At 43.9% G+C, this 27,046-nt stretch overlaps 3 protein-coding genes, 1 long non-coding RNA gene and 1 pseudogene across 11 annotated transcripts; all 5 read right to left on the bottom strand.

The window, feature by feature from the left end:
* Positions 1-2,477: 2,477 nt before the first annotated feature.
* Positions 2,478-3,254, bottom strand: LOC104149122 (olfactory receptor 5AP2-like; annotated as a pseudogene).
* Positions 3,255-6,241: 2,987 nt separating this feature from the next.
* Positions 6,242-9,516, bottom strand: LOC104149110 (olfactory receptor 5AR1-like). 2 transcript variants are annotated; one of them, XM_068944049.1, is made up of 2 exons: positions 9,409-9,516; positions 6,242-7,199 (listed from the first exon to the last, which is right to left on the bottom strand). In XM_068944049.1, the coding sequence occupies exon 2, from the start codon at positions 7,187-7,189 to the stop codon at positions 6,242-6,244; it is 948 nt and encodes a 315-aa protein (XP_068800150.1). In that variant the 5' UTR covers positions 7,190-7,199; positions 9,409-9,516. The 2 variants fall into 2 exon arrangements, with proteins under 2 accessions (XP_068800150.1, XP_009680885.2); XM_009682590.2 differs by lacking the exon at positions 9,409-9,516 and having other exon boundaries at positions 6,242-7,240.
* A 1,497-nt stretch (positions 9,517-11,013) lies between these two features.
* LOC104149121 (olfactory receptor 5AR1-like) lies at positions 11,014-12,171 on the bottom strand. Its single transcript, XM_009682602.2, has one exon. It carries the CDS (start codon positions 12,169-12,171, stop codon positions 11,236-11,238), a length of 936 nt encoding a protein of 311 aa, XP_009680897.1. The 3' UTR covers positions 11,014-11,235.
* A 777-nt stretch (positions 12,172-12,948) lies between these two features.
* LOC138067383 (uncharacterized) lies at positions 12,949-14,284 on the bottom strand. Its single transcript, XR_011141244.1, has 3 exons — positions 14,153-14,284; positions 13,883-13,983; positions 12,949-13,021 (listed from the first exon to the last, which is right to left on the bottom strand). It is a non-coding gene; the product is annotated as an uncharacterized lncRNA (long non-coding RNA).
* Positions 14,285-14,660: 376 nt separating this feature from the next.
* Positions 14,661-26,492, bottom strand: LOC104149109 (olfactory receptor 5G9-like). Of its 7 annotated transcripts, none has more exons than XM_068944413.1 (4): positions 22,651-26,492; positions 22,443-22,563; positions 20,424-20,545; positions 14,661-20,056 (listed from the first exon to the last, which is right to left on the bottom strand). In XM_068944413.1, exon 4 carries the CDS (start codon positions 19,935-19,937, stop codon positions 19,011-19,013), a length of 927 nt encoding a protein of 308 aa, XP_068800514.1. In that variant the 5' UTR covers positions 19,938-20,056; positions 20,424-20,545; positions 22,443-22,563; positions 22,651-26,492; the 3' UTR covers positions 14,661-19,010. The 7 variants fall into 7 exon arrangements, with proteins under 7 accessions (XP_068800514.1, XP_068800513.1, XP_068800509.1 ...); XM_068944412.1 differs by lacking the exon at positions 22,443-22,563 and adding an exon at positions 21,341-21,397 and having other exon boundaries at positions 22,711-26,492; XM_068944408.1 differs by having other exon boundaries at positions 22,443-26,492.
* Between the last annotated feature and the right edge of the window lie 554 nt (positions 26,493-27,046).

Genomic DNA, 27,046 nt, shown 5'->3' with positions numbered 1-27,046 from the left:
TGGAAGTGCTGTCTCTGCAAGCCTCAGGAAATTTCACATAAAGTATGAATAGCACACCCAAAGCAGCAGCCAGGCTGCCAGCAGTTAGAGGAAAAGGGAAGAGTTTTCTTGTACTGCATAGCACCATGCAAAGTGGCTGGAGAGGGAGGTCATAGGTAAGGGAGCATTGGCATGGCGGGCATTTCTTCCACTTCAGTCTTGGGTCTGCTTGGGATTTTTTTCTGTATGTTTCCACCCTGTTACTGCTTAACTCTCTTTTTTTCTTTATTAGTCTATAGGTTGCACTGTAATTGCTCAGGTCTCTTAGTCGTTCCCCTAGATATGATGGTTTCTTTTGGGGGGAAAAATCACACAGTTCACAAAACTGATTTAAACAGGTTAGTAATGACATAATGAAAATATGCTCAAAATGCCAGGAAAGGCAGCAGGTATCTGACTATTGGGTAATTTTTGCCATTACACCTAAGAGATGATAGATAAATTGTTATCTGATAGTTGCAGGCACTGCAGAAGCTTCTTAAATAATTTTGCAAATACAGCTAAAAATCAAGCTTAAAAAAAGTTCAAGACCAGAAAAGGCTTGACAAGCCGGAGACTTGTGACAGTTAATTGTTGTTATAAAGCCTAGTGTCTATTACCAGCATTGGTGACACTTAAATTGGCTGGGCACAGGACTACAACAAAGCAGTGACAGAAGGAGGGAAGAAGCAGGGCTCTTGGGGAAGTTTTAAGAAAGGCTTTGGGGGCTTCAAGTGGGGTTTCTAGGACCTGTTTGGGGAAAGCGATGAAAGCCTGAGCAATACTTATGGCGAGGATGGTAGGTAGTATTTATAAAGGGCATTTTCAACCCAAACAGTGAGCGGATTAGGATTGAGCAAGACTTCAGAGCTCTCTGGCGAGCCAAATGCCATTCAGGATGGGAGCTGGAGTGATGTTCAGGAAGGAGCAGCAGGCCAGCGCAGAATTAGAATTAGATGTCCAGTTAGTATCAGAGCTAGAGTCCTGCTGAATTATAGGAGTGAGGTAGACGATAGGTGACGGGATTTCAAGAGGATCTTCAAGAGGCTCTCTCTTCTGGCAAGTTCCTCTGAAGCGTCTCTAAAATCTCCTTGGGCTTGTTTCCAAATAATAGGGTGTGAGATAAGCGCGCACTTGACAATAGACGCCCTTTAAATGTTGCATGGACTAACCCGAGTCATTCCCTAGCGTGCCCAGGCTGTCCGTTGCTCTCCCTTCAGGTTGTCACCTAGACTATGGACAGAACTTGCAAGGGAATTTCCTTTCTACACAGGTGGCATCCTAGGAGAGAAACTAAGTACGCCAAACCCAGAGATGGTGATGTCTGGATGAGACAGCACTGTATTCACCAGGTTTGGGGGATTCTGTCACACCGTTAAGATACCTTCCTCTATGTCACATTAGGCATGCCTCATTAGCTCATCCATATCTCTTTTCTGGAGCTTGTGGGAGCATGCAGTGAAGTACACTTGAGTGTGGTAGATACCACATCTTTTTGTCAGTTTGTATTCTTCTTTTGAGATTCCCACTATTTGAAGGAAAGAGTCTGGGGCAGGTACAGATACCCAAGTAAGTATTCCCAAAAATTATGATTCCCACTTTTTCCCTGATCTCTTAGCCGTTCTGTTATGTATAAGAGTTTCTTAGTTTTCAGGGAAAAAAAAAAGGAATTTCAGGTGGTTGTTCCTCTTACCTGGATAATGATGATTTAGACAAAAACTTTCCAAAAATGAATGATATATGTGAGCAATTAAACCACCTTCCATTTTCAAGATGGCAAAGGCCATGACTTATATCATTCAGGTACTCGGAAAAAGTTAACTTTAGTACTTTTGAGAGAAACAGCTATCATTTCATCTAGTTCCAGTGAGAGGTACCTGGCTTTATAATTGTTCTCATTTTAGCTACTCATCTCTATATGGGATTATAAAGGCTAGAAACTGCCACTTGCATTAAAAGTTGGCTGGCTGAAGAGAAAAAGCTGTGTGCAAAATGGGATTCGTCGCAAGCAGATCACTCAAAACTGATCTGGAAAATCAATGTCAATTATATTTAAGGGTAAGCCTTAGAGCTCATCCATTAGAAATAGGCAGGATATTAACACGTTGGGAAATACACAGCAATATGTTAGTTCTGTTTTTATTTTGAAAACTAAATTTGGTTCACTGAGACTTACAGATGTTGAGTTATGCACAAATAAGACAGTTAGCTAGGCTCCCTTTACAAGCAAATGAAAGGAGCTGTCACCTCATCTTACCTCTATTGTAACCCCTATCTGGAAACACTTTCTGGAGGTCCTTTTTTCTCTTCATATTCTGTCCCGGAAGCTAAGACAATTGTCTTAGTCTGTTCACCTAATTGAAAGTAGATTGTGTGAATTCCACTCTTTGTGCCTTCTGGAAGACCTGTTTCAAAGGTAAATCCGTTTTCTGTACTCCAATTATTTTTAGACACTTATTTTAGAAAAAAAGCCTCCCCATCAGGAGTGTCCTCAGGCCATCCTTCACATCCGTGTTCCTCAGGCTGTAAATGAGGGGATTCAGCACGGGGATCACCGTCCCCTTTTCCTGATCCAGCGAGTGTTTTGAGCTCGGCTATGAAAAAATGAACGCAGCATTCCCATAGAAGACAGTGACCGCCGTTGGATGGGAAGCACAGGTGGGGAAGGCTTTATATTCGCCCTGCTTAGAGCGAATTTTCAGGATAGTAACCAGAATGTAAGCATGGGATATGACAATGATCAGGCTCGTGGTGATCATATTGAATCCAGCCAACATGAGCATGACTATGTCACTGACACCGGTATCGGAGCAGGAGAGCTTTAATATTGGAGGACCTTCACAGTAGAAATGATTGATGACATTGGGACCGCAGAAAGACAGATGGAGGGTGCTGGCAGTGTGTACCACGGAGTTTACCGTCTCAGCTGAATATGAGACAGGTACAAGCAGAACAGAGACCCTCTGGGACATGGTGACTTTATAGTTCAGCAGGCTACAGATGGCTGCACAGCAGTCATATGCCATCACGGCCAGGATGTGGCACTCGGTAGTGGCAAAGATTGCATAAAAATAAACCTGGGTAACACATCCAACAGAAGAAACGACCTTTCTCTCTGCCAATAGATCTGACAGCATTTTGGGGGTAATGCAGGAGGAATAGCAGATATCTAAGAAGGGTAGTTTGCTCAGGAAAAATTACATGGGGGGGGTGTGAAGTCTGGGATTAATTTTTGATGGGAGTGATCAGCCCAAAATTCCCCAACAGGAGGATGATCTATCACAAGGGAAAAAAGGAAAGATAGGGACCTGAACATCTGGGCAGTCTATCAGTCCCATTAAAATGAACTCAGTGATCAGGCTGTGATTTCCTTGAATTATTGATATATCATCCAATAACTGTGAAGACAGAGATATAGTTGGAAACAAATCATCAAGAATCTCTCTGCTTTGTCCTTCTTTGTGATTAGGAATATAAGAACAATGTTTTTTCTAAGGCTAGAAAAACACAGGTCTCAGAGAAAAATAGGTTTGATAAGAAACACTTTGTAAGAGAGCTTGAAAGGGATTCCCATCTTCCAGCTAGCCATCTAAAACTTGGGTATCCAAGTTCCCTTTATAGCTAACCCAGAGAGAAAGGCAACATTGGAGGCTGAGTCATCCCATCATCATATGGTTATCTAAGAGAGGTGAGATGAATCATCCATGGGAAATATCCACTTCTCTGTCTCTGTTGACTTGAAAGGAAGTCTCGAGGACTGTATTGAGCTAACGCCTAACTTATGGATGGCTGAGGTTAAATGACATGAACCCCCCCCCACACACACACACACAATCCACAATATGCATGAGAGAGTAGGCGACAGCAGCAAAAAAGAAATCAGAGAAATGACAACATTGTTTTCAAAATGATTACATAGTTGAAAGCAAGCAAAAAAAAAAAAACCCTAATCAGGTGCTTTCTCGTTTTTGTTCTATGGGAGTAAATATGATCTGTGCTAAGCATAACACATCATCTCTATGATGCAGTTTATGTTGCTTATGGAAATGAAGAAGGAAACTGTCAAGAATATGAGTCACTATCTCGTGGGTGCCTCCTGGGTGTGTTTAGTCAAATAACTCATTTAAACATACATTTTATTTAAAGACAAGCATGAGGAGGGAATAATTCTCCTCCTCATAATTCAATCTTCTGCAACAATTCAGAGTAGAAGGTTCCTGAACTCACTCAACATCTTGTGATCGAAGGCACCTTTTGCTTCTTCTGAGGCACAAAGACAACGCATACAATGGGTTGAAATACAAACTCTGACTAAATGATTCATGGAAAAGTCTTCTCTCTTGCCTGCACTTAAAGTCAGCAGAGAGCCAGGGAAGTTATTCTTTTCTGAAGAACTTACTGATTTCCCTTGAGCAAAAGGAAGAGTTTCCAGGACCCGCATGCAAGGATCCCAAGCTTGTTCCCTTTAATCTTTTGAAACTCCTGTTTGGGCAAACGCATAGCAGAAATGCACATAAAGTGATTTCAGTGACCTTGGTGTGGATAGAGTCAGATCAGGAGGGGTAGGGGGAAAAAAGTAAATATTTGAGCAGCTTTTGCATTTACAGACTGTTTCTCTAGCTTGTATCGATATCTCAGAGATTGTTAGATGTTTTGATTCACAAGAAGTGATGGACAGTGACCTTGACGGATGAGACTGTAGTCTTAATCCTGGCCGCCTTAATAAGTGATGTTCTTGTTCTAAGCAGGCACAGCTTTCTGTTCTGGTGGCTGTTTTTGTTGTACTACAAAATACATCAGAAAGTTCTTTGTTCCGAAAACAAATACATACCTTATCTATTCCATTAGCTGCAGGCTCATCTGAACAGTCCATTAAGCCACCCAGACAAGAGTATGGCCAGAGTCATACTCCAGGTCGGAGATAAGCCGCGTCAGCTGAGACATTCTTGGATCACTAATGCTCATGGTAACATACTGGCTGGAAATATCACATCACATTTTAGAGTTAGAAAGGACGATAGGAAAAGTAGGAAGAAGCTAAGAACATGAACCTGCGGAGACAGCTGCCTTTGAGGTGAAGGTGTCTACATTCAGGCATCTAAGGAGCTTTCAGGCTAAGAAAAAAGGAAGCTGCTTGGTCCCTAGAGTCAGGGATTTCTTGAGGGAGGGGAAGACTTTCCTGACCACGGGTATCTGCCTAAGTCCCAATTTCTAGACATAAAACTGCATTAGGTATCTGTGAATGCACATCCTGTAATTTATATCTACAGATCTTAAAACTAAGTCAGATAAGCCAAGAATCAAAATGGCAACCCATCAAAACCCTATGTAAATATGCATGATGTATATACATATACACACAAGCATATCATATTGTCTATTTTATAAATAAATAAATGTGTGTGTGCGCGCACATATATTTACACATGCCTTTATATGTTCAAGTTGGAGTTGGCTAGATTGTCTCTTTCACCCTAGATTCATCTGACCTGCCTTTGACATGGAAAGACGGTGCCTAATTTAGCAACACAGGATGCAATCCAAGATCCCCCTGTAGCCTATGGAAGGAGGTAGGCATTTCAGAAGGCAATGAACGTCTCATGAGTTCAATCAGTCCTAGACATTTGTTTTCCTACCGATTAGAAAGAGAACGTAGGAGGCACTTTACTTAGACGGGGCAAATCTGCACCTAAGCAACTTACCTCATGTCACATAAGCAGTCTGTGACACTTCTGGGAGCTGAACCATGATCTTCTGGCTCGATCACCAGGTTTCACGGTCAATGAGCTATAAACACTTTGGTGCGGTCATCAGAAATCTGCCCATTTTTTGATATGAAAGGAGCTCTGATAATCGTTCTCACACTGACAGCATTAGCTATTATTCACTGTCATTATCCGAGATAAAAGTGCTAATGTATTCTCAAACCACAAGTGGTCCAAAGGGCTACATTCCTCAAATTACTAATATAAGACTGTAAACACAAAGGAAAGCATAACAAATGCATACGTTACTGAGACAGCTCAACAAACAATTTAATCAAAGAGCAGTTAATGGCCAAATGTTTGGGAACAAGGCAGAAGTTTCCCAAAACACATGTCCGGCTGCTCACCACTAGTTCACAGGAGAGCGCTATTTCTTTTCATACCATAGTACTACAGATATAGAAGAGCATAAATGTTTCTAAAGAGACCTCTCAATTCTTCTGAAGCATCAGGAAAAATTATCTTTCAGATGAATGTTTCCTATCTATCACTCTCCCGAGGGCACCCTTCACCTCCTTGTTCCTCAGGCTGTAGATGACGGGGTTCAGCATGGGGGTCAGCACGGTGTAAAACACAGAGATCACTTTGTCGAGGTTCTGGGAATGCCTGGAACTAGGCCGTGAGTACATAGACGCAGCAGATCCATAGAAGAGAGTCACAGCTGTCAGGTGGGAAGCACATGTGGATAAGGTTTTGTACCTGCCCGCAGCCGAGTGCATTCTCAGGATGGTGGCCAGGATGTAAGTGTAGGAGAGAAGAACGGTCAGGTTGGTTATCAACAAATTGAAGCCCACCACAACAAACATCATAACCTCATTGATGGTTGGGTCCGTGCAAGAAATGGCATAAAGTGGGGGCCCCTCACAATAAAAATGATTGATGACGTTGGGACCACAGAAGGACAGTCGAAATGCAAACCCTGTATGGATAGTGGCATTCACAATCCCAGCAATATATGAGCCAGCTACCAGCAGGGCACAAACTCTGCTGGACATAGAGATTGTATAGAGCAACGGGCTACAGATAGCCATGTAACGATCATATGCCATAGCAGCCAGGAGGTAACATTCAGTGGTGGCAAAGGTAGCATAGAAATAAAATTGTGTAAGACATGCAGAGTAAGAAATGACTTTCCTCTTTGCTACAAGATCTTTGAGCAATCTGGGCGTGACTGAGGAAGAATAGCAGATGTCTAAGAAGGATAAGCTGCTTAGGAAGAAGTACATTGGGGTGTGAAGCCGGGAATCCATTCGGATTAACACAATCATCCCCAGATTCCCTAACAGAGTGAGCATATAGACGATTAAAAACACTATAAAGAGGATGACCTGGACATTCAGCTGCTCTGAGAATCCTGAGAGAACAAATTCAGCAATGAGGGTATGATTTCCTTCATCCATCATCATAACATAGTTGCTGTATGAAAGCAGAGATACAGAGAAACACAAAGTCAGCATATTCATTCCCCCCCCCCATAAAGGGTAGATAAATACATATCTTTTTTATCAGGAAGCGCAAAGCTCGGCAGTAGGAACTGTAGAACAACATATTGAAGGTTTGTCTCAAAACACATTTCAGGGAAAACAAGGTGACTATTTCATACACAAACAGGTTCCTATCTGAAGTACGCCCTTTCTAACAGACCAGCTCTTCATGTCACAATTTAGGCTAAAATTGAGAGGTCCTCCCCAACCCACCTGTTTGCTCACATTTCAGAGGCCTTTTCAACTTGTCAGAGACACAGAGGCAGTGCTTGATGTCTCCTAGACCACGATTTGATGTGGGAAAGAAGCCCCTACTTCTCCAAGTGTTTGTGTGAAAAGCCGGAATGATTTGCCAGCCATAAAGGGTATCAACTCCTGACCAAGAAAAACCACTGTTTATATGATCCTTTTATGACAATATACAAGGGTTTTGCCAGTAACTTCCTAATTGTGTCATGCGGAAATTTCTCCTGGGAGCTCATGATTTTGAAAATCGCTCCTTAAGGAGGAGACACGTACCGATACTAAGTAAACACAACTACTTTCGTCAAATAAGGGGTAAACTAGGGTGTTTTTCCTACTTCTTTTTGTGTACAATTTTCTTTTGGAATCATGGAGAGTTAAAAAGAATTGATTCAAGAAATAAAGACTGAAGGATTAGGAAATAGGCTTGGGAATTGGAGAACTCTTGCACGTGCTAGTCATGGCGGGGAGGGAAGAAGAGGAGGGAAAACCACTCATGAACTCTTCTGCTACAATTTGTTTTAATATTAAATAAGACATCCTGTTATTAAAACACTAGAGATTGTATCCAGATCTTCTGTGAGAGTCAAAGCCAGGTTTATGGGGAGAAAATTCTCTTTTATTGCTTTTAAAAGAAAAAAAAATCAGTTCTGGCATTTTTAGTTAGATCTTCTAGGGAAACATTTCCTATCCATCCATATAAAATATCAGCCTTTCTTTAAGACGTTAGTATCTTACCTCAGTGACCTTTATATCAAAGAAAAAGCATAGCTCAGACGCTCCTTCATCCATTTGGCATTTCTCTTTGTTCCAGAAACTTTCTTGCATGCAAGAAACATCTGTGCTCAACTGAATTATAGATGACTATTTAACATCTAGTTTTACATTCTCACTTTTTTGGGGTGTGGTTTTTGAAGGACTCTGAAACATCTACCATACCCAGTTCTTCCATATCCCCCATGCTTATAAGCTTCTACTTTTGAGTTTTTTCCTCCTCATTTTTCCTCTCTTTCTTATTCATGAGATTGTCAATACTTGCTCCTACATAAATCAGTTGTGGTGTCATATCCTTTGGGTCACTTTGCCCTTACTGAGTGTTGGTTCAGCATCACCTGTGTGAACATGGCTTCTTAGGACATACAGTAAGGCACATGAAGCAAAGTTCATGTCATCTCTTCATTACACGCTACTGGCCTAAAGGTGCTTGTTTGGACCTACTGAAAGAAACTTCCTGCAAAGAAAGTACCTGTAGTTCATCAGCCCCTGAAATAACTCTTGCATTTTGCTAATCATCACCCTTCTTTTGAAGCCACAGTCCTATCTTGCATGTGCCAGCTTCAAAGAGCGTATCTGAAAACTGCTTGCAGATACATCTCTGCTCTCCTGCATGGGCCAGAACTTACAGTTCCTGATTCAATATTTTAGCTGTGCCATGTTCCAGGACCCCTGAAAACAACCCAAAGGTGGGGTGGCTTGTGCTGGCTCTGTTCACGTGCATCAGCGGTTCTCTGAAGTGTCCAAAGTACACTTGCACCTTGCAAGCAGAAGACCTTGGGATTGATACCCATCCCATAAGCTATCAAAGCAAGCCTCTAAAAGCCTTCATCTTGACCCCGAACTGCCTGCCCGAAGCATGTACCTACACCCTTTTCTGAGGTGCGCAGAGTCTCCCTCTCTCTCTGACCCAGTAACTATAACGCTGAGAAGTCTTGAGACAAAACAGCTTGGCATGGGTGCACTTTTAGTTATCCTGGAACAAAGCACAGCTGCCTCTTGCAGAAGAGAGGAAAGGGGGAGAGACCAGGGATGGCGGACAGAGAGAAGGCAAGCACAGATGAGCTGCCTGCAGAGCTACTCCTCAAAGCATGAAGCTTCACCTTAAAAGGCCCCGCACTCACCAGATGTAAACATCAAAATGCTGATTTCAAGAGAGCCACAGGAGAAGTGGTCATACTGCAGAAGCAGAAGGGCAGCGGTGTGTGCAACGCACAAATTGTGGAGAACTGATGTCCCCCTTGCCAGTGGTGGGAAATGGCGCTCCCCTTGGCAATATCTCCAGACTGGGCAGGGCCAAGTGCGTTTCCAAGGATGCCCACAGTAGTTTCCTTGCTCCTCAGCTCTCAGGGTTAGCCTAGAAATGCTGTTGTCTTAATTCTTTGGGGGTCCTGAGCAGGTGTGGGAGAAAATCCTGTAGGCAATGGATGCCCTGTAAAAATTGGAAAGATTTTTTTAGGTTCTGTCTGAGGGACTCAGCAGCAAGTACCCATATATTCTGACCCCCCCGGCATGAAATATTAATTTTAGAGTGGCCATATATACTTTTAGCATGACGAGCTGAAGCTTTCCCCCTTATGCTTAAATTAACTCTTTAGAATATGCCCTGAATGTGATTGTTCTGAACAAAAAATCCATATTTGCCATGTAGACCTGGCAGCTAATCACCCTTAGCTGCCTAGCAGCAAAGGGAAAAAAACTATGCATTTTTCCAGAAAAGTCATCTTATCCTGAAATAGATGTTTAAAATAGATCAGATGAATCAACCTCCCCCCGCAAATGCCTCATTCTCTCCATAACAGAAGTCAATGGTGCCTAACTCAGACCTGAAGGTCTACATTATAGGCACTTAAATTCAGCTAAGATGACTCCTGGACTGAGATGACTAAATCCCTGCCTCTGTGAACCCTGGGAAGCAGAAAGTATTAGCAAGCTGAAGTTCAGTTTACTAATCGGAAAATGAACTTTGCATGCCCTGAGGCATACAAGAGACGTTATGGTGGGGGAAGTTCTGGCCAGCAGTGAGCATGCCAGAGCCATCAAATGAGTCAGGCCTGTCTGAATATAGGGTCTGGCCAGAAGCATGGAGGTTTTCTGTGTTATCAACACTTAAGGAATGGCCGTGACATCCTGGGATTATCCAAGACTGCTCAGGCAGTACCTTGAAAGACTGCTCACAGACCAAGCTGAACAACACTAGGCCTTGGGGGATAAAAAACCCGTCTTGCTCCTAGGCAAACTGTCAGCATGGTAACTTGCAGCCTGGAAGTTGTCCATAAGTGAGACACATCTGGGAAAGCATCACACACAGTGCAAGTGATCTGCATGCAATATAGGAAGCACTGAGACAAGCTATGCCACAGCAAAAGCTATCTTCACCCTTGGACAGAGAAACCAGAGAAAATAATACATCAAGTTTATTGTATTACAGCAAAACCTTAGACAACTACTTAAAAAAATGTGGAAATAAAGTTATGAAAAGCATTGTCCTTCCCCAACATAAATTCTTTATTTAGCTTGTTCCATTCTCTTTTGGGTCACATCTTTCAAGCCACAGAATTGAAGTATTGTTGCAACATTGCATAAATCCTCCTTGTTAAAAAGGATCAATTGTACATAGTCTAGTCCTGTTTATAAGTTTGTTTACTCCAAACATTCCACTAACAATGTAAGTGAGAAGCTTTTAGGATAGTTTTTCTCTTTGCTTCCCTTTCTTTCTTTCTGTTTGGAGGAAATCATAATTACAGGCAATTTATTCTTTGAAGGACCCCAACATTAGGACATCCCCCATGCATTCATAATTCAGACTTTTTGCTGTGTTCAACAGAAGACAGCGTAAGTACCTCTCACCACATGCACAGAAAATGCCCTTATTGGGTCAGATATCAGGCTTATTCCTTCTCCCTCCACTAAGACAATTAATGCCTGTTTCAGTTTGGTTGCAGAAAGGCCTACGGAAACACTCCAGAGAGGAACTTCTTCGTCGCTCTTCTGAGGGCATCCTTCACCTCCTTGTTCCTCAGGCTGTAGATGAAAGGGTTCAGCATGGGGGTCACCACAGTGTAGAAGAGGGAAGCTGTTTTTCTTTGATCTTCTGAGTGATTGGAAAGGGGATATAGATACAAGAAAGCAGCAGAGCCATAGAAGAGGGCAACAGCCATGAGGTGGGAGGTGCAGGTGGAGAAGGCTTTCTGCCTGCCCCCCACGGAGCGGATATTCCAGATAGCGAGCAGGATGCAGGCATAAGAGACAAAGATGGCCAAGGCTGAGGTTGTTATGATGAAACCGATACTCGTGACCATCACCATCTCATTGATGCGGGTGTCAGAGCATGAGAGTAGCAAGAGCGGAGGGATTTCACAATAGAAGTGATTCACAACATTCGGGCCACAGAAAGACAGTTGGAAGAGCGCGCCAGCGTGCACCAGGGCATTCAGGGTCCCAGCAACGTAGGAGCCCGCTACCAGCTGGACACAGACTCTAGGGGACATGACTGACAAATAGCGCAGGGGTTCACAGATGGCCACGTAGCGATCGTAGGCCATGACAGCCAGAAAGATAGCTTCTGTAGTGCCAAATACTGCATAAAAGTAGAACTGTGTAATGCAGCCGTTAAAAGAAATTGTATTCCTCTCAGCAAGGAGGCCTGACAGGAGCTTAGGAGTTACAGATGAAGAATAACAGATGTCCAGGAAAGACAGGTTGCTGAGGAGTAAGTACATGGGGACATGAAGCTGAGAGTCGGTCCCGATTAGTATGATCATACCTAGGTTCCCCACCAGAGTGGTGACATAGATCAGTAAAAAGACCACAAAGAGCAGTCCTGGCAGGTTTGTGAAACCCAGGAGAATAAACTCCATCACTTCTGAATGGTTTCCCTGAGCCATTCTCCTGATACCAAGGCAGAGGAGGTAGAAAGAAACACACAGAAGAGGTGAAATCACTTCTCCTAGCAGCAGGGACAGGTAGTGTCAGAAGCTAACACACCATTTAGTGTTTCCTGAATGACCAACCCACCTATCTGAAGAAAATATAAGTTAGCTGCCCTCAATAGGCAAGTTGAAGATTGAAAACAATCAAAAAAAAAATCTGGAAATTAAGTAAACAATCTCTTAGCAATACATCATAACTGTAGAAAAATCTTAAGGAGAACTAGCTTTGACAGGCGCATTATGGAAAAAAATCTGGTCTTGCAAAATGCTTTCTCCTATGAACAGTCCAAATCCTTTGCCATATGTGGGCATGACTGGGAGGGTTTATTCCTCCCTTGTGGGGGGGGAGGGGAAAGAAGGAATTTCTTATTTGGGGAAAAATTAATGTGGCAGATCAGAGCCCAATATTATATTCAATAGCTTGTTGCATTTAACAGATAGACTGCATTAGAGAGATTTTCTGACATTCTAGTGACATGTTTTTGTCAATGAAAGTGAGATTAAAATGCCTGAAAGTAGTTTTTATGTATTTATAGCCTCAAGAGAAAACTATCCCATTCTGTTTTGGTTATTAACCTATTCCGTGACTGTGGATATCCCTGATTAGCTCTCTTCTGAAGAGTCACTGAATAGGACCAAATCATTCGTGTTTCCCTTAGTCACATCTCTAGGTTCACAGATACATTCAGTAGTAAGTAGGAAGAGATATACCCACAGCGTTTCTTCTTGCGACTCCTGGACACTATCCAATAGCATGGCTTCAAATGATGAATGTTTTCTTAGAAGTTGTCCACCTCAGCGTGCACTGTAGGACAGAATGCATGCTTTGTCTTTTTTGGTGTTCTAACACGTGATCTTATCTTTCTTTTGTTTCGGGTGGCTTGTGAGATATGTTTAGCTCAACTCATTTATTCTAGATGCTGCCCTCACGTTCAGCAACCTGCTAATCTTTGCAATTTTCTTCCCATTAAAGTTATTCCATGCAGTAACCAAGCCACCTCTCAGTCATTTTTTCCCAGATAAGCCTTATCGATTGCGTGCCTCTTGAATTTCCTAACATAAGGAATTGTTACGTAACATTTGAATTCAACATAAATCTCTAATTTGAAAATACCAGGGTTTTTCTTCTTCCCAGGGGGAACTTAACTTCGCAGTATGGTTTTCATGACAAGGTTCCTGCTTCCACAAAGGAGTGGATTCATTGAATCAGAAAGTCCTTCCCCATCCTGTTCTCCCATAGATTCTTTGTGGAGAGGTACAGTTATCTGCATATTCAGTAATTTTAACATTTTTTAAGAGGCTTGGACGAGGCTCAGGTTTCTGTTATAAGCCACCACAATTCTGACACGCAAGTGCCACCAACAAAACTACCTTCTCCGTCGCTACTATTCGCTACTCCCCTTTGGAGCTGGGGTTTGCGTTACCCTTCCCTGAACACGCTGCCGAACGAGGAATCTAGATCGGCTGTCGTTTGCCCACTGAGATCTCCTAAACACTGCCTGCGCTCTGCTCCTTGTCCACTTCCCCTGAACTGATCTAACAGGGTCGTTCCGACACCGTGTTTAAAGGTGTTATCCAACGTACGTTGTCTTTCGTCTCCCCTTCTTTCACTTCTCCGTTGCATTCTTTACCACTACGCTCTTACCCAGATCCTTGATTTGCCTACCTCGTGCTGGCACCTCCGCGGTTCTTCACAGCTCTCTTCTGTTGCAGTGCAACTACGTACAGATAAAACTTCATCAGCTAGGTGGTGACAGGGGATTTTGCCTATATACACGAAGTTTTTGGGTTGATAACTGAGGCATATAGTCACATAGCCAATATAGTAATAGTCAGCCCCTAGTCATCCAGCATACAACTGTTTCAGAAAGTCTCAAAAATTCACCCTTTCTCTCAAGGTTAATTTATCCAGAGTTATTCCCAGGCACATACTCACTGATTGTCGAGTTTAATTTAAAGATACAAGCTCCATCGGTCTTTCTGAAACCAGAATGATATCCCTATCATAGCCTTTGATGTGGCTGGAAGATTTAAGTTGCATCCCATGCCCACAGGGCAAATTATCAAAGGTTCTCTGGGGGCACCTAAAAAAAAAAAAAAAAAGGAAAAAAAAAACCCGAGTGAGCTTTTCCCCAAGAGCCTGGGATAAATGCAAGGTTTCTCTCTGAGGTTTTTTTTTTGTTTTAAGGATTTGATCCTCAAAGCATAGCAGAAATGATGCATGCAGAAGCTAAGTAATTATTCTTGTGTACATAACTTTGTAAATATCATTGGGATATAAATTCTTCCTGCAGTTTCTACAGGGCATGATTTCAGAGTATAAAATGCAGATTTAAAAAAAAAAAAACACACGATGTGCCAAAAAGGTTTGCATGTATTTAGTCATGATAGTATAAGCACAACATTATTAAAAAGAGTAGGCTCTTGACAAAGAAGATTCACTTGAAGATTTTCTTCCTCCTGCTTGTGGGATATCACTCAGATTTGGACAGGTCAACATGGTCCTAAAGTGGAACTGAAGCGTGGAGTGGTCTGAAACCAGTCTACCCAGAGCAAAACATCAGAGCGTAAAAAAGCCAAGGACAGTTGAGAGTTACACAACATTTCCTCCTTAAATTAGATGACATTAAATATACTCATCTGAAAGCTCATAACTTTAAGTGAGGTGAATCTTGTCATTTCTAAATTCCAACTGACAACCCCAGCTGTGAAAGAAATCACTGCTACAATAATACATGAGCTACTTATCATTTAACATTTTCTTGTTAAAGGTGCTGACATCTCAGTGCCCATCTAATATTGAGGGGAATGGCCTGACACAGATGCTGATTAAATGAGATTTTCATAGTGCTGTATCTACACCTGACTTCTGTTCCACAAAACTTCTATAATCAATATCAGAAAACTGGAAGCTAGAAATAATCTATATGGGCACACTTACATAGCAAGGTACATGATTAAGACAATCAGGGCATAAAACCACTTGCAGGCCTTCCATTTGTTAATTGTTCCTGCAATTAAGGTCCTGGATTATAGTGAGAGACAAAGAAGCCACTACAGAACAAAATCAGAAACTGAAGAATTACATATTTACATTCCTCTATCACTGCTTTACAAGTTTAAAAAGCATTTCTTATGCAAACCTTATGACTTTTAAGGAAGTGATTAGGATTTCCAGCCTTTCAAAATATAATAATAATATAAGACTGTCAAGAAGTTAAGGCAGTACTAGTGGAAAAGTCTCCAAACAAAGAGCCATCATTCTCAAGGCAGGCCAGACACTAACTTAAGGGACACATACATGCCAGTGGTAGCTGTTTGCCACATGGTCATTAACCTTTACCTCTGAAGAACATCTCTTTCCTATGGCTTTCCTCATGGCCTCCCTCACTTCCCTAGTCCTCAGACTGTAGACCAAGGGACTCCACATGGGAACCACCACAGTATAAAACAGAGAGGCCCATCCACCCTCATTCTGTGAGCTCTCTGAGTTGGGCTTTAAGTAAATAAAGAGCAATGGCCCATGAAAGATGCTCACAAGAGTCAGGTGTGAGGCACAGGTGGAGAAGGCTTTGCGTTTGTCCTTGGCTCAACTCCACTGGTACTCTGTGTGGAACAGAGCATCATTCATCCCATCTCAGATGTTCATGTCTGATCATACACGGACGAGTCCATCGGTAGATGCTTACACTGTAGATACCTAAAGTCAGGGGAGATTAGTCCTGCCCTATGTGTTTCTGTCTCCTCTCTCTCTCTCTCTCTCTCTCTCTCTCAATAAAGCTTTCCTGCTTTTCACTTTTCCCCTTTCTCAACACGGAAATGTAGAAAATGAGACAAGAATTTCTCTTCCTTAGGTTCAAAATGTCTTTCCAAGCTGTGAATCATGGTAAAGGCAAGCATGGACTGGAACTCACCAAAGTTTGAGCAGTGTCTCCTTGTTTTTTCCACTGACATCTTCTGAGATAGAGTGGTGCAAAACTGCTCTAGGTTTAAGCTGTTTGATGGGATTTAATATGAGGCTGCAGATACCCAGTTTTCCTGTATTAGCCCAGGAGTTCCTGTGACTCGAGGACTCTGGGACCTCAGGAGGATTTCCAGCCCCAGGTGCGTAACTGTGTCTAAAATAAACCGCTATCTCCGAATTCTCGTTTACAAACGAAACATGAACAGAGAAGCTTATCGTACTTGAGATCAATGAGAGATACTTTGGCCATATATTTTAAAGGGAGCAAGGCTAAATCAAGACTTTTTCTGTCATTCCGATATTAAGGCAAACTTAAGTTGGTTTGGTTTCCAGCTAGCTTGGAGAGAGAAAAGTTGTTCTTCAGGTGCCTAGTTGTTCCTTTACACATGGATTGCACAGGATGAAAGGAATCATCTCCTCTAGTTCAGACATTTACATTTTTCAAGCCTAAGTCTTCAGTTGCTTTTTAATCAAAGGAGAAAAAAAGGATTCCTCTGCTTATGTGCCTATTTTTCCCACCAGCTAGAGGGAATTTAGAATGACTAGCTGTAACACAGATGTCCAGAATGGGATTCACTTCACCTTATTTTAGAGGTGGGATTCAGCTCATGTTAAGACCCATATTTAGGTGTCTGTAGTTACCTATTTGTGAGCTAAGCTTTCATTTTATATAGCTAATGGGATGCTAGTTAATACAATCAGCAGCCTTTACTGATCTGTTCAGCTGACAAAAACGTAGGTGTCTACCTTACAGAGAGCCGCATTGTTCCCTAGACTCCACTGATGGTCTTGACTAGATCTCCCTTGACCATAAAGGGAGCTTAAATACTTGGACTACATGTAAAAGTGACATAGTATTTACTTAGAGTTAAGGAGCTAAGTCCTTCCCCTAAAGATAGTTGACTCCAACTCTAAGCACTGAACATCTAAACAAGGGGAGGTGAATCCTACCCCTGTGACAGCAGTGTTTGCTCAGCTCTATATTTAAAATAGATTTAGCTAGAATTAAGGTAGCTCTGCCTAAGATAGCGAGCCCCACCAGCTCCAGCTAAACGCTCACATCCATGGAGTGCCTTCTACAGGAGGGCCTGAGGATGATTTCAGATGCAAGAGTCCAAACATACGACAGCTACAGTGCTAAACCATTATTTGATTGCCTCATTTCTGCTTTCTGAGGTAAAACAAATTTCACATGGAAACTCATTTGCACCTAAACTGCTGGAGCATTTAGCATGATATAGAGGCAGGGTAAACCAGCCTGTGGTGGGGGATGTGGTTATAAAAGTGTGTGGCCTTTCAGAGGAGAGAAATTCCAGCCACAGAGATGTATTTTTCAGACACTAAAGAGCGTGTGTCATTCCACACACACATATAATTTATAGCCAAATAATGGTCATAGATCGCTGCAGCAAGAAGAGACACTCTGGGGCTGTACAGATGGCAAGATGGCTTGGAGAGCAACAGCTGATAAGAGAGGAATGGGAGCGTAAATAGCGTGCGGGTGAAACACCCAGTACTGTCTGAGAGGGAGTTTGCCCCAGACTGATAACACTAGAGAGGAAGATGACCATCAGCTGGATTACACAGTAACCAGGGAAGTACCAAGAGACTTTGGAAACGAAGAAGCATTCAGCTTTGTTGCACTGCTGATGCTCACCCTGAACGTGTAGTTTGTGGCTTCCCGGTTAATTACCCGTTGTCAATATATTGGTAAACCGCTTTGATCCTGATTTGATTTAATCTACATGAACTGAGCAGTTTCTCCCTCTGACTCCTTTACCCCAAATTATTACTTGATTCTAGGATATCACTAAGACTAAGCCATCTCTCCAGATTTCACCATGGCTCTTAAGCATGCTGCAGTCTATACATGAGAAAATAATTGGAATATTTTTCCTTTTTATGTATTCAACAAGGCAATGCGCTTTTTGTGCGTCTTCCAGAGATTCTGTTTGCAGGTAGACTAGACTGCAGGAGATTCATTGCTACTGTTCCTTAAGATAAAGATGCCCTTTAGAAGTGCAGGTATTTCTTCACTGGTCATCTGAACATCATATTTAAAGTTAAATTTTTAGCTATTTAAAATTGAATGCAATGTATCCTACTGTTAGTCATTTAATGAGGTGTGAGTATGAACAAGAACAAAATTTTCTTTGGTAGCGTGCCAGTAATTTTCTGTCACCTGCAGTTTTCTTACTAAAGGCGTCGCTATCCTGAGGGCAGTTATTATGGCCCTTAAAGACCTTACAACACTTTCTTGAAATGCTATTTTATTCAGTGGAATAATAGAATTCATCCCATAATCACTCTGAGTTACTAACTACAAGAGATAGTCCACAATCTGCAATCTGCCTTTTTAGGTAACCACCACGCACCACTGATGTGCTGTGGTGGTCTCCTTAAGAAGCTGCAAAGTCATGTCATAGTTCCTGATCTGAGTCCAACCAATTATAGAAAGTTTTGGAATATTCTTCTGGATTAAGTTTTATACGTGAAGGGCTTTGGCCTTGTACATGAGCTTGAATAAATGCAAGAGAACAAAATGTAAGATGAAGAACATTGCATGCTTGTAGTCCTCTGCCTATGTCTTCATTAGTTTAAATTAACTACTGAAAACAAGTATCAGCATTTGGAGAACTGAGTAAAATCAGTGTAATCAGTTAACTGACTTAATCCTAAACCAACTGAGGATAAAAAAAATCACCCAATGCGTCATGTAAGTCAAAGTGAAGAAAAACGAAAGAATATTGTCAATCTATCTGAGCTATTTCATCAAAAACTGAGCACATCACCTTCATTCTCTCTGGCTGTAAACTTATAACATTCAGCTTCATTTTATTTTTGTGATCCTTCTCAGAGCCTCCTTCACTTCCTTATTCCTCAGGCTGTAGATCAAGGGGTTCAACATGGGAGTCACCACTGTGTAGAGCACCACCGCCCATTTATCTTCTCCTCTTGAGTTTTCTGAGTTGGGCTTTAAGTAAATGAAGAGCGATGTTCCATAGAAGATGCTCACAAGAGATAGGTGCGAGGCACAGGTGGAGAAGGCTTTGCGTTTGCCCTTGACTGAGCGGATCCTCAGGATGGTGGAGAGGATGGCAAGGTAGGAGAGCAGGACAACGATACTGCTGGAAACACCATATACGTTAGCAGAAGTTGTGAGAATGATGCGGTTGAGGGTGGTGTCAGAAGTTGAGAGTGAAATCAGGAGAGAGATGTCACAGAAAAACAAATCAATGACATTGGAGCCACAGAAGGATAAATTTAATATGCCCATGGTGTGGCCCATGCTGTTCATCAGTCCAACCAGATATGACCCAGTCACCAGACGGAAACAGAGTCGCGGAGACATGACAATTGAATATACCAGGGGATGACAAATGGCCACGTAGCGGTCATATGCCATTGCAGCCAGCAGGAAACATTCAGTAATCCCGAAAATATCAAAAATGAGCACTTGAGCTATGCACCCAGCATAAGCCACACTCTTTTCCTCTGACAGAAAGTCAGCCAGCATCTTGGGGGTGATGACTGTGGAAAAACAGAGGTCCGCAAAAGCCAGATTGCCCAGGAAATAATACATGGGGGAGTGGAGTTGAGGGCTGGTCCTGATTAATATGATTATCCCAAGGTTCCCCAGGATGGTGACAAGATAGATGAGCAGAAACATCAGAAAGAGAGTAACCCGAATCACTGGATCATCTGCAAACCCTATTAAACTGAATTCAGTCACCTGGGTGCAGTTGCCTTCTGCCATTATTTTGATGCACGCTTTCTGTGTGAAATATGCAGGGGAAGATCATGAATTCCTTGCTACTACAGGCAGGTATCTATCTCCCAGGTGAAAAACCTCTCCAGTGGGCAGCGTCACTGGTGCTGTACAGAGAGAGTCATGCAAGAGCTAAAGGAAAACTTAGACACAGATCAATTAGAAACAGCTTGTCAAAAGGCTTCTCAGTGAGCGGGTAAAATAAACCAGGTGCTGCAAAAGCACATTTCTGCTCAGGCTGTAAGATACCTTGGCATAGCACGGCGTGTAATAGTCTCATCCTTTAGTTCATTTTTGAACTGATTGTTTGGCAATGTCCGTTTTGGAAAGTTATACTAGGGTTATTAACCAGAGTAGCTTTACCTTGGTGCTGAATTTCATGCTCTGCATTAGATCGTTCAGTTTGGGACACTGAGATTATGCGACTCAACCTGAAACACAGAGAAAGCGCTTTCACAAGGTAATGTTGCTCACCTTCCCGTAGGCAGGACAGAAATCTGGTAGGACAATGACTTTTCATCATCTCTCTTGTAGGCGTTTGCTACCCATCTGCTTCTTCCTTCAGTGCTGAGGCTTCTTTTTCATAACTGTGAGACCTTAAGACACAGAGGATTATATTGATTCCTGATACCTTATTTTATGAATACAAGTATTTCCTAGTTCTCTGGCCTGTCCCTACAATCTGTAAGTGGAAATGAGCAATCCCAGAAGTTGAACAATCTCTCCTTGAAAATACTGGGGAAGAGCGAGGGAAATCAGTCTTTGGACATGCCCCATCTCCAACAGTAAGGAACATTATGGGAACACTTCTGGTCCTCATCCAGGAGTCCTTTCTGGTCAATGGGGAGAGGATGCAGCCTGAGCATACTCTGATAATGTAATCTCCAGACCTGCCTTCTCAGCAGCTGTGTAGTAAGGAGGCAGATCAGCGAGTTGCCTGTTTTTGGAAGAAAGTACAGAGTGTCATGCCTCAGAAGAAACATCACTCTTCCCTCTCAGCAACATCAGAGCTTCCCAGTCTGGGCAACATAGACGAAACATCTTTAAAGAACCCACACTGATATGACGAGGACATTGAGGCAGGCACAGGAGGCTTTTACAAGGAACAAACTGGGTTGGGAAGGAATGAAGAGTCAGCAAGGGTGCCTATGCTGTCAGCAAAGCCGGAATTACAGACCTGTAAAAGCTCCAGAAGTAACTCACCCAGGTAGCTACCGCTGGAAGGATAAATCTTTGACCGAGGAACTGAAAGCCAGGACCGTGCAGGTGGGGCATGAGATAAGGATAGGAAGCGGTTTCAGATTATGTAGAAAGAGAGCAGATGCTGGGAAAGCAGGAAGGGGCTCTGTCCCATGGAAAGGAAAGGAGAAATTCAAATAACAAAAGCTGACCTGTACTCTCCCTTTTCCACAAATGGAGCACATCGTGCACAGAACACACACAGATGCCTGCAATGCAGATGTCTAGGGGTGAGGGATACAAAACCCACACACGTGTTCCTTATCACTTGTCGCTGTCTGTCTTTCCCTCTCTGAGCCATTCCCCTTTTGCAAGAGAAAACCATGGGAAATTGCTGGAGACACTATTTTCTTGCTCGTGGGTCTGGTACTGGGAATTTCAACTAAGGCTGAAAGACAGTGAGACTCACTTACACGTCAGTACTACCTCTCTCTGCTTCCCTCTTGAAAATCTCAGAGAGATATGGGTGTGAAGAAGCATCTGGCTTAAGCTGTACAGCGGAACTTGAAAACAAGCCACCTTCACCAAACACCCTTATTAGTTCACATAATATGGGGATTTGGAGACCGAGAATCTCTTTCAGTCTCTGGAGCATTAAAGAGCTCAAAGCAGGTCATTATCTTTTCTCGACACTTCGGTTTGGAGAAGCATACCCAGAGGAGATGACCTCAGTTCATACGAACAATGGGGCTTTGGGCCAAGGAAATCAAAGAGGACAAATCACAGAACCACACCCTATCTTTCATGTCCGTTTTTGAACGACTTTTCAGAGACAATAACAATTCCAGAAGTGCTTGGTTTGACTTTTGCCACGCACAGCAGAAATAGAATTACACAATCACAGAGTCAAATTTCTGAGGTCGGAAAGGACGTCTGGATGTCATCTAGTCCAAAGCCCAACTCCGAGCAGGGGAACTTCAAAGACAGATACAACTTCAAAGACTGACTGGGTCACTCAGAGCCTTGTCCAGTTCAGTTTTAAAACTCTCAAAGGATGGAAATTCGACAACCTGCCTGGGAAACTGATAGTGTTTGATCAGCCTCATCAAACTGATAGCGTTTGAAGCCTTTTTATTTCCTAATATCAAACTAGAATTTCCCTTACTATGACTCATACGCTTTTCCAATAGGCTCATGGCTCAGCTCCACCAAATTGGGAAAGCCAAAAAATTCAGACTTCTGTATCTAAGCTTTTCACCTTCAGCTGACTTCATAGAGCATATAGAGACAATAGACACTTCCTGAAAAAAGTACCTCTTTTCATAATTTGATGATACGATCACAGAAGGTAAATCATCTGACCATGCCTTTTTCTCTCCAAGAACTCAAACAAGATCATATGGTCAGTAGGTGCAGCTTCTATAGCTTTGGAGGGCTGAGGTGGGGACGGGATGGGGAGGCAATTGATTACAAGTCTCCTTGAAGACTTTGGCTTTCTTATCTCAAAAAGGATCAAAGATACCTGCTCAAGGCACCTTCCAGTGTTTGCCCACCCTCATGGTGAAACATTTTCTCCTAATACCTCATCAGAATTTCCTGTGTTGCAGCTTGGTTCTTTGCCTTTCACATCTGGCTCTAGTCTTCTCTGTATCCACCCGTGAGGTATTTGAAGACAGCGAAAAGATCATCTCTTATCCAGGGAAAGCGAACCAGCTCTTCTCAGCCTCTCCTCATATATCACATGTTCCAGCTCCCTGACTAGATTAGTGGCCTCCACTGGACTTGCCCCAGTGCATTAATGTCTTTCTTGTTCTGAGATGCCCCAAATTCAGTTTAATACTCTAGATGTGGCCTCACTAGTGCTGAATAGATGGGAACCACCTCTTCCCTCAGTCTGCTGCCCACGCTCTTGCTAACACAGCCCAGGAAGTGGCTGGCCCTTTTTTTGCTGCAGGGGCACCCTGCTGAGTTGTGGACAACCTGGTGCCCACCAGAATCCCCAGGTCCTTTACTGCCAAGCTGCTCTTCATCCACTTGCCCTGAGCCCATCCAAGATGCAGGACTCAGCATTCAGGTTAGCTGATCGTAGGTTTTTGAGGTCCCTGTCAGAGTGTAGTCAGGGCTGGCTGTTCCCTAAGGGAATAGCAGCTGAGGGTCACCCCAGTGCAGGCCATGCCTGCACCAACAGGTTGCTGTCCTGCAGGGGACAGACACAGTGGGCAGAGCCAGAGGTTGGTTATGGGGTCCGTTGACAGCTCCAGGCACCACGAGCAACAGAATAGGTCCAGGATTCATCCAGGGAGTCCAGGCAGGAGCAAAAGGAGATGGAGCCAGAAGCAGGACTGGAGACAAGGGTATGAGGGGTCCATCCAGGAAACAAGCTTTCTACAGCATAGGTCCAAGGTCCATGCAGGTGGTAGGGCCGGAGTCAAGACTAGAGACCAGTACTCCTGCAAAATAGCTGAGGTAGGGACCAAAGGCCCAGGGCTGAGATTAAACAGAGCCCCTAGCAGTCCAGCTAGTTTTCTACCCACCTTAAATTGCATGTAGGCAAACCACATGTCATGAGTTTGATTATAAGGAGCCAATGGAAGATGGTGCTGGAAATATTGCTTAAGTTGAGGTGAAGGACATCCACTGCTCTCCTTTTGTTCACACAGCCAGTCCTCTCATTATCCAAGGCAATCAGCTCAGTTAGGCCTGATTTGCCCTTGTTAAATCTATGCTGGGTATTCGTAATCACCTTCTTGTCCTTTATCTGCCTGGAGAGGGCTTCCAGGATGATTTATTTCATAATCTTCCTGGAAACTGAGACAGTCTGTAATTCTTGGGTCTTCCTTCTTGATGCTTGGAACGACACTTGCCTTTTTGCAGTCATCAGGCACCTACCTTAAATGTGTCAGCAGAAAGACAAAATTGACCTGAGAACTTGAGGCGAAGAGGCCCAAAGCTGGAAGGCAGATGACAAGAAGGATGAAACTTGGAGCGTGAAAAAGGACTCAGTGGGGCAGTAAGTGGGGAAAACAGTGGTCTTCTGAAGACACAAAGAAAAACGGGAGGACTGGCCCTATTTCCAGTGGCTCTGATTGCAGATTTTCAAGCCCAGTGGAAGTTATGATGTTTCTCCTTCTATGGCACTTCCACAGCCAATGATGGTGAGTGCTGAGGTCAGCACAAACCACCTCCTGTCAACGTGGTATAGGGTCACACAGTATATTTTGCAGAGGGCATTTAGCATAGACTCAGCAAGTCTTGACCCATACCCTTTGCAGAATGCGGTACAGGGCAGCAAATCGAAAACTCTTGGAGCTACACACAGAAAAGAAACTAAATGTCATATGGATTCCCATCAGAGTTCAGCCAGATTTAAGACCCTGCCTCCACTCATGGTGAAGAAGGATTATCTAAAGTCAAATAGGGCTGGGCATTCCCTTAGCCTCTAAGCATTAGGGTTTTACAGACTTAGAGCTAGAGGCTGTGTCTTGATCATTATCTCTTCTGACCAACAGATGGTGATGCTGAGGCATGAGTGAGTCAGCAGGAGCTGGCCCAGATGGCCGTTCGGTCTGCAGTACTCTAGCATTGCTTCCTCCAACTCCCCAGCACTTCCTGCACTCTCCTGTTCCCCCTTTCTTAGTATCTCCATTCCCACCACCCCACAGGCAGCAGGTCACGTGTTCAGTTGCACTTGCAATATATTCATTTCCAGGCAAGAACTTCTGCTTTAACACGTCCAGGCGGATCAATCTGCTTGCGTGGAGTTCATGGTTCCCCTGTATCTGTAGGTCAGCCAGTTAAAGAGTCAGAGCTCTGTTCCCCTCTCTGTTAAGCTAGAGCAGATCTGGACTCTATGAGCGGATATACATGCCTTTCTGATGGGCTTTTACTCCAAGTCAATGCTGTGAAGGAGCTTACGTGCTAAAGGCATCCTAAGGATGCTGCATCCACAGAAGCTCTCCGTTTCCTAGCGTGAAAGGTACACGAAGGATGTGCTGGGCCCCCTGAGCAGGCAAACCTCTCAGTTAGGCTCTGTAAATGAAGCCTGTCCTTGCCTGAAGGTGCAGACACGATGAACTCCACCTGCAACCCCCAGCAAGGGGTCCTAGAGGTTGGTAATCGTCCATGGAAAATGACCAGGTGGCTCCATTGCTGACAGGCTATTCCCAGCCCTGCCAGGCCGAGACCACATGGCAAAGACAGCCTCAGCGGGAGGACTACAGCCCCTCTCTTTTGCCCCCGCACTGTCTGATGCACACCGAGGGAACAGAGGGCACTCGCTGCTTGGAAATCCTTTTGCAGGGCTTCGGTTTTCTCATTCCTGTGGTCAGGTCGCCTTTCCCCGACAAAAACTCACAGGTTTTGCAGCCACCCTGGGTGTCTTATCTCTTCTTCTTCTGAGCCAGGAGCAGGCTCTCTTGAAATTCATCCATGTGGGAACCTGCATAGTGCTGTCCACCGCAATATTTCCACCATCATAGGAAAAAAGGGCTCTCCTGATATCTCACATGTCAGCAATCCCTAGCACTCTCGCTCTCGCGTACTCAGAAGCACCAGGATGTGCGTGTCCACGCAAGCTGTTCAGCAGTCAGTCCCCAGGGCATGCAGTCCGAAGCGTGCAGCCACTAAGGTGCTTGCATCCAAGCGGTCTGCCCAGGAGACCTTGCAATGACACAGAAGATGAAGGACAGTGGCTATCAAGTCCTCCTCAGACGTCTTTGGTTCCCAGGTGGGAAAGAGCATGCTAGGTTTGGATGTGTCTTTTCGCGCCCTTTCAGAGCTGGGTGGGATGAGCCTTTTCCATGCTGCCCCACCCCAATGCGTCATCATGTAAATGTGCTGGGACCTCTCTGACCTCTCTAAGGTGGTGCCATCAGCACATACCATTCCCCTGTTCTGGATCTTCACATTTCTGAGACAGATTTCTATAGCCCTTCCCTACGTCCGGACAATGTCCAGAGGTGAAAGCAGGACAGGATCAGGATCTGAGGTTTTATAAACCTTTTAGAGTCTCATTAAGGGGTATAAGCCATGGTCTGAGGTTGTTTTATCATTGTGCAAGGGTAAGACAACCTAAGACACAAGCACTAGGGCCTCAGAGAAGGCAACTCTTCTGTATCTCTCTCTTTCTCCGTATCTCCCAGAGGGCCCTGGTGATACCTGCTTTACTTGGTCTCTGCCTCTGCTCCCTGCTGTTTCATCACTACAATTTTGCAGCACAAGGTCTCCTACCATTTGCAGGTCTTCCAGGCTTTTGTTGCTCATTACCCAGAGCTGGAAGAGAAACAGCCCAGGAATATCAACAACAGGTTGCAGCAAGAACCCCCCGCAAGCTGTCAGCCCCTAGAAGGCAGTGTGCTCCCTCCTCCAGTGCCCTGACACCTTCTGGGCTTGCAGCTAGAGTTATTGTCCCCAGGACAAGCCTCCTTCCCCTTTCAGTTTAGATGTCACCCCCCAAGCTGTTCCCTGATTGCCTTAGTTCCCCCTCCCGCCTGCTCCGCAGCTGCTACAGCGCAGGAAACCACAGGAAATTGCAACCACCTCTTTGCAACGCAGACACACAGAGAGGGGAACGCGCTCTCAGGGTCACCCAGCAGCCCTGCAAAATGCGCTTTCGATTTCAAAGCGCGGGAGCACTGCTCTCTGCTGCCTAGAAGTGTGCCTGCTTTGGCGTGGCATACGAGGTAGCCACCCTCAGCGCGTCTCACGCAGCTGGTGCAGGACTCACTACGCAGGGCAGCAGCGGCCTGGATCGCTCAGGCTTGGCATCATTTTTTTCCTCTGAGAGCTGGGCAGACTCTCACCGAGCCCAAGTATCACTTCTGAGAAGGAGGGACCTCCCTTGCTTGCCTCTCTCTCGCTCTCTCTCTTTCTCTGTTCTGTGTTGGCCTTTCTCCACCCCTTCCACAAGGCTCTATAAC

The sequence above is a fragment of the Struthio camelus genome, chromosome 5 (genome assembly GCF_040807025.1).
Source record: "Struthio camelus isolate bStrCam1 chromosome 5, bStrCam1.hap1, whole genome shotgun sequence".
In the NCBI taxonomy this organism is placed as follows: domain Eukaryota; kingdom Metazoa; phylum Chordata; class Aves; order Struthioniformes; family Struthionidae; genus Struthio; species Struthio camelus.
Note: the sequence above shows the minus strand (reverse complement) of the source record. Positions and strands in the feature narration are given on the sequence as shown.

Bases quoted from the DNA above. Each gene is read 5' to 3' on its own strand.
- LOC104149121 (XM_009682602.2), bottom strand. From the start codon at position 12,171: ATGGCTCAGGGAAACCATTCAGAAGTGATGGAGTTTATTCTCCTGGGT.
- LOC104149109 (XM_068944410.1), bottom strand. From the start codon at position 19,937: ATGGCAGAAGGCAACTGCACCCAGGTGACTGAATTCAGTTTAATAGGG.
- LOC104149110 (XM_009682590.2), bottom strand. From the start codon at position 7,240: ATGCTGACTTTGTGTTTCTCTGTATCTCTGCTTTCATACAGCAACTAT.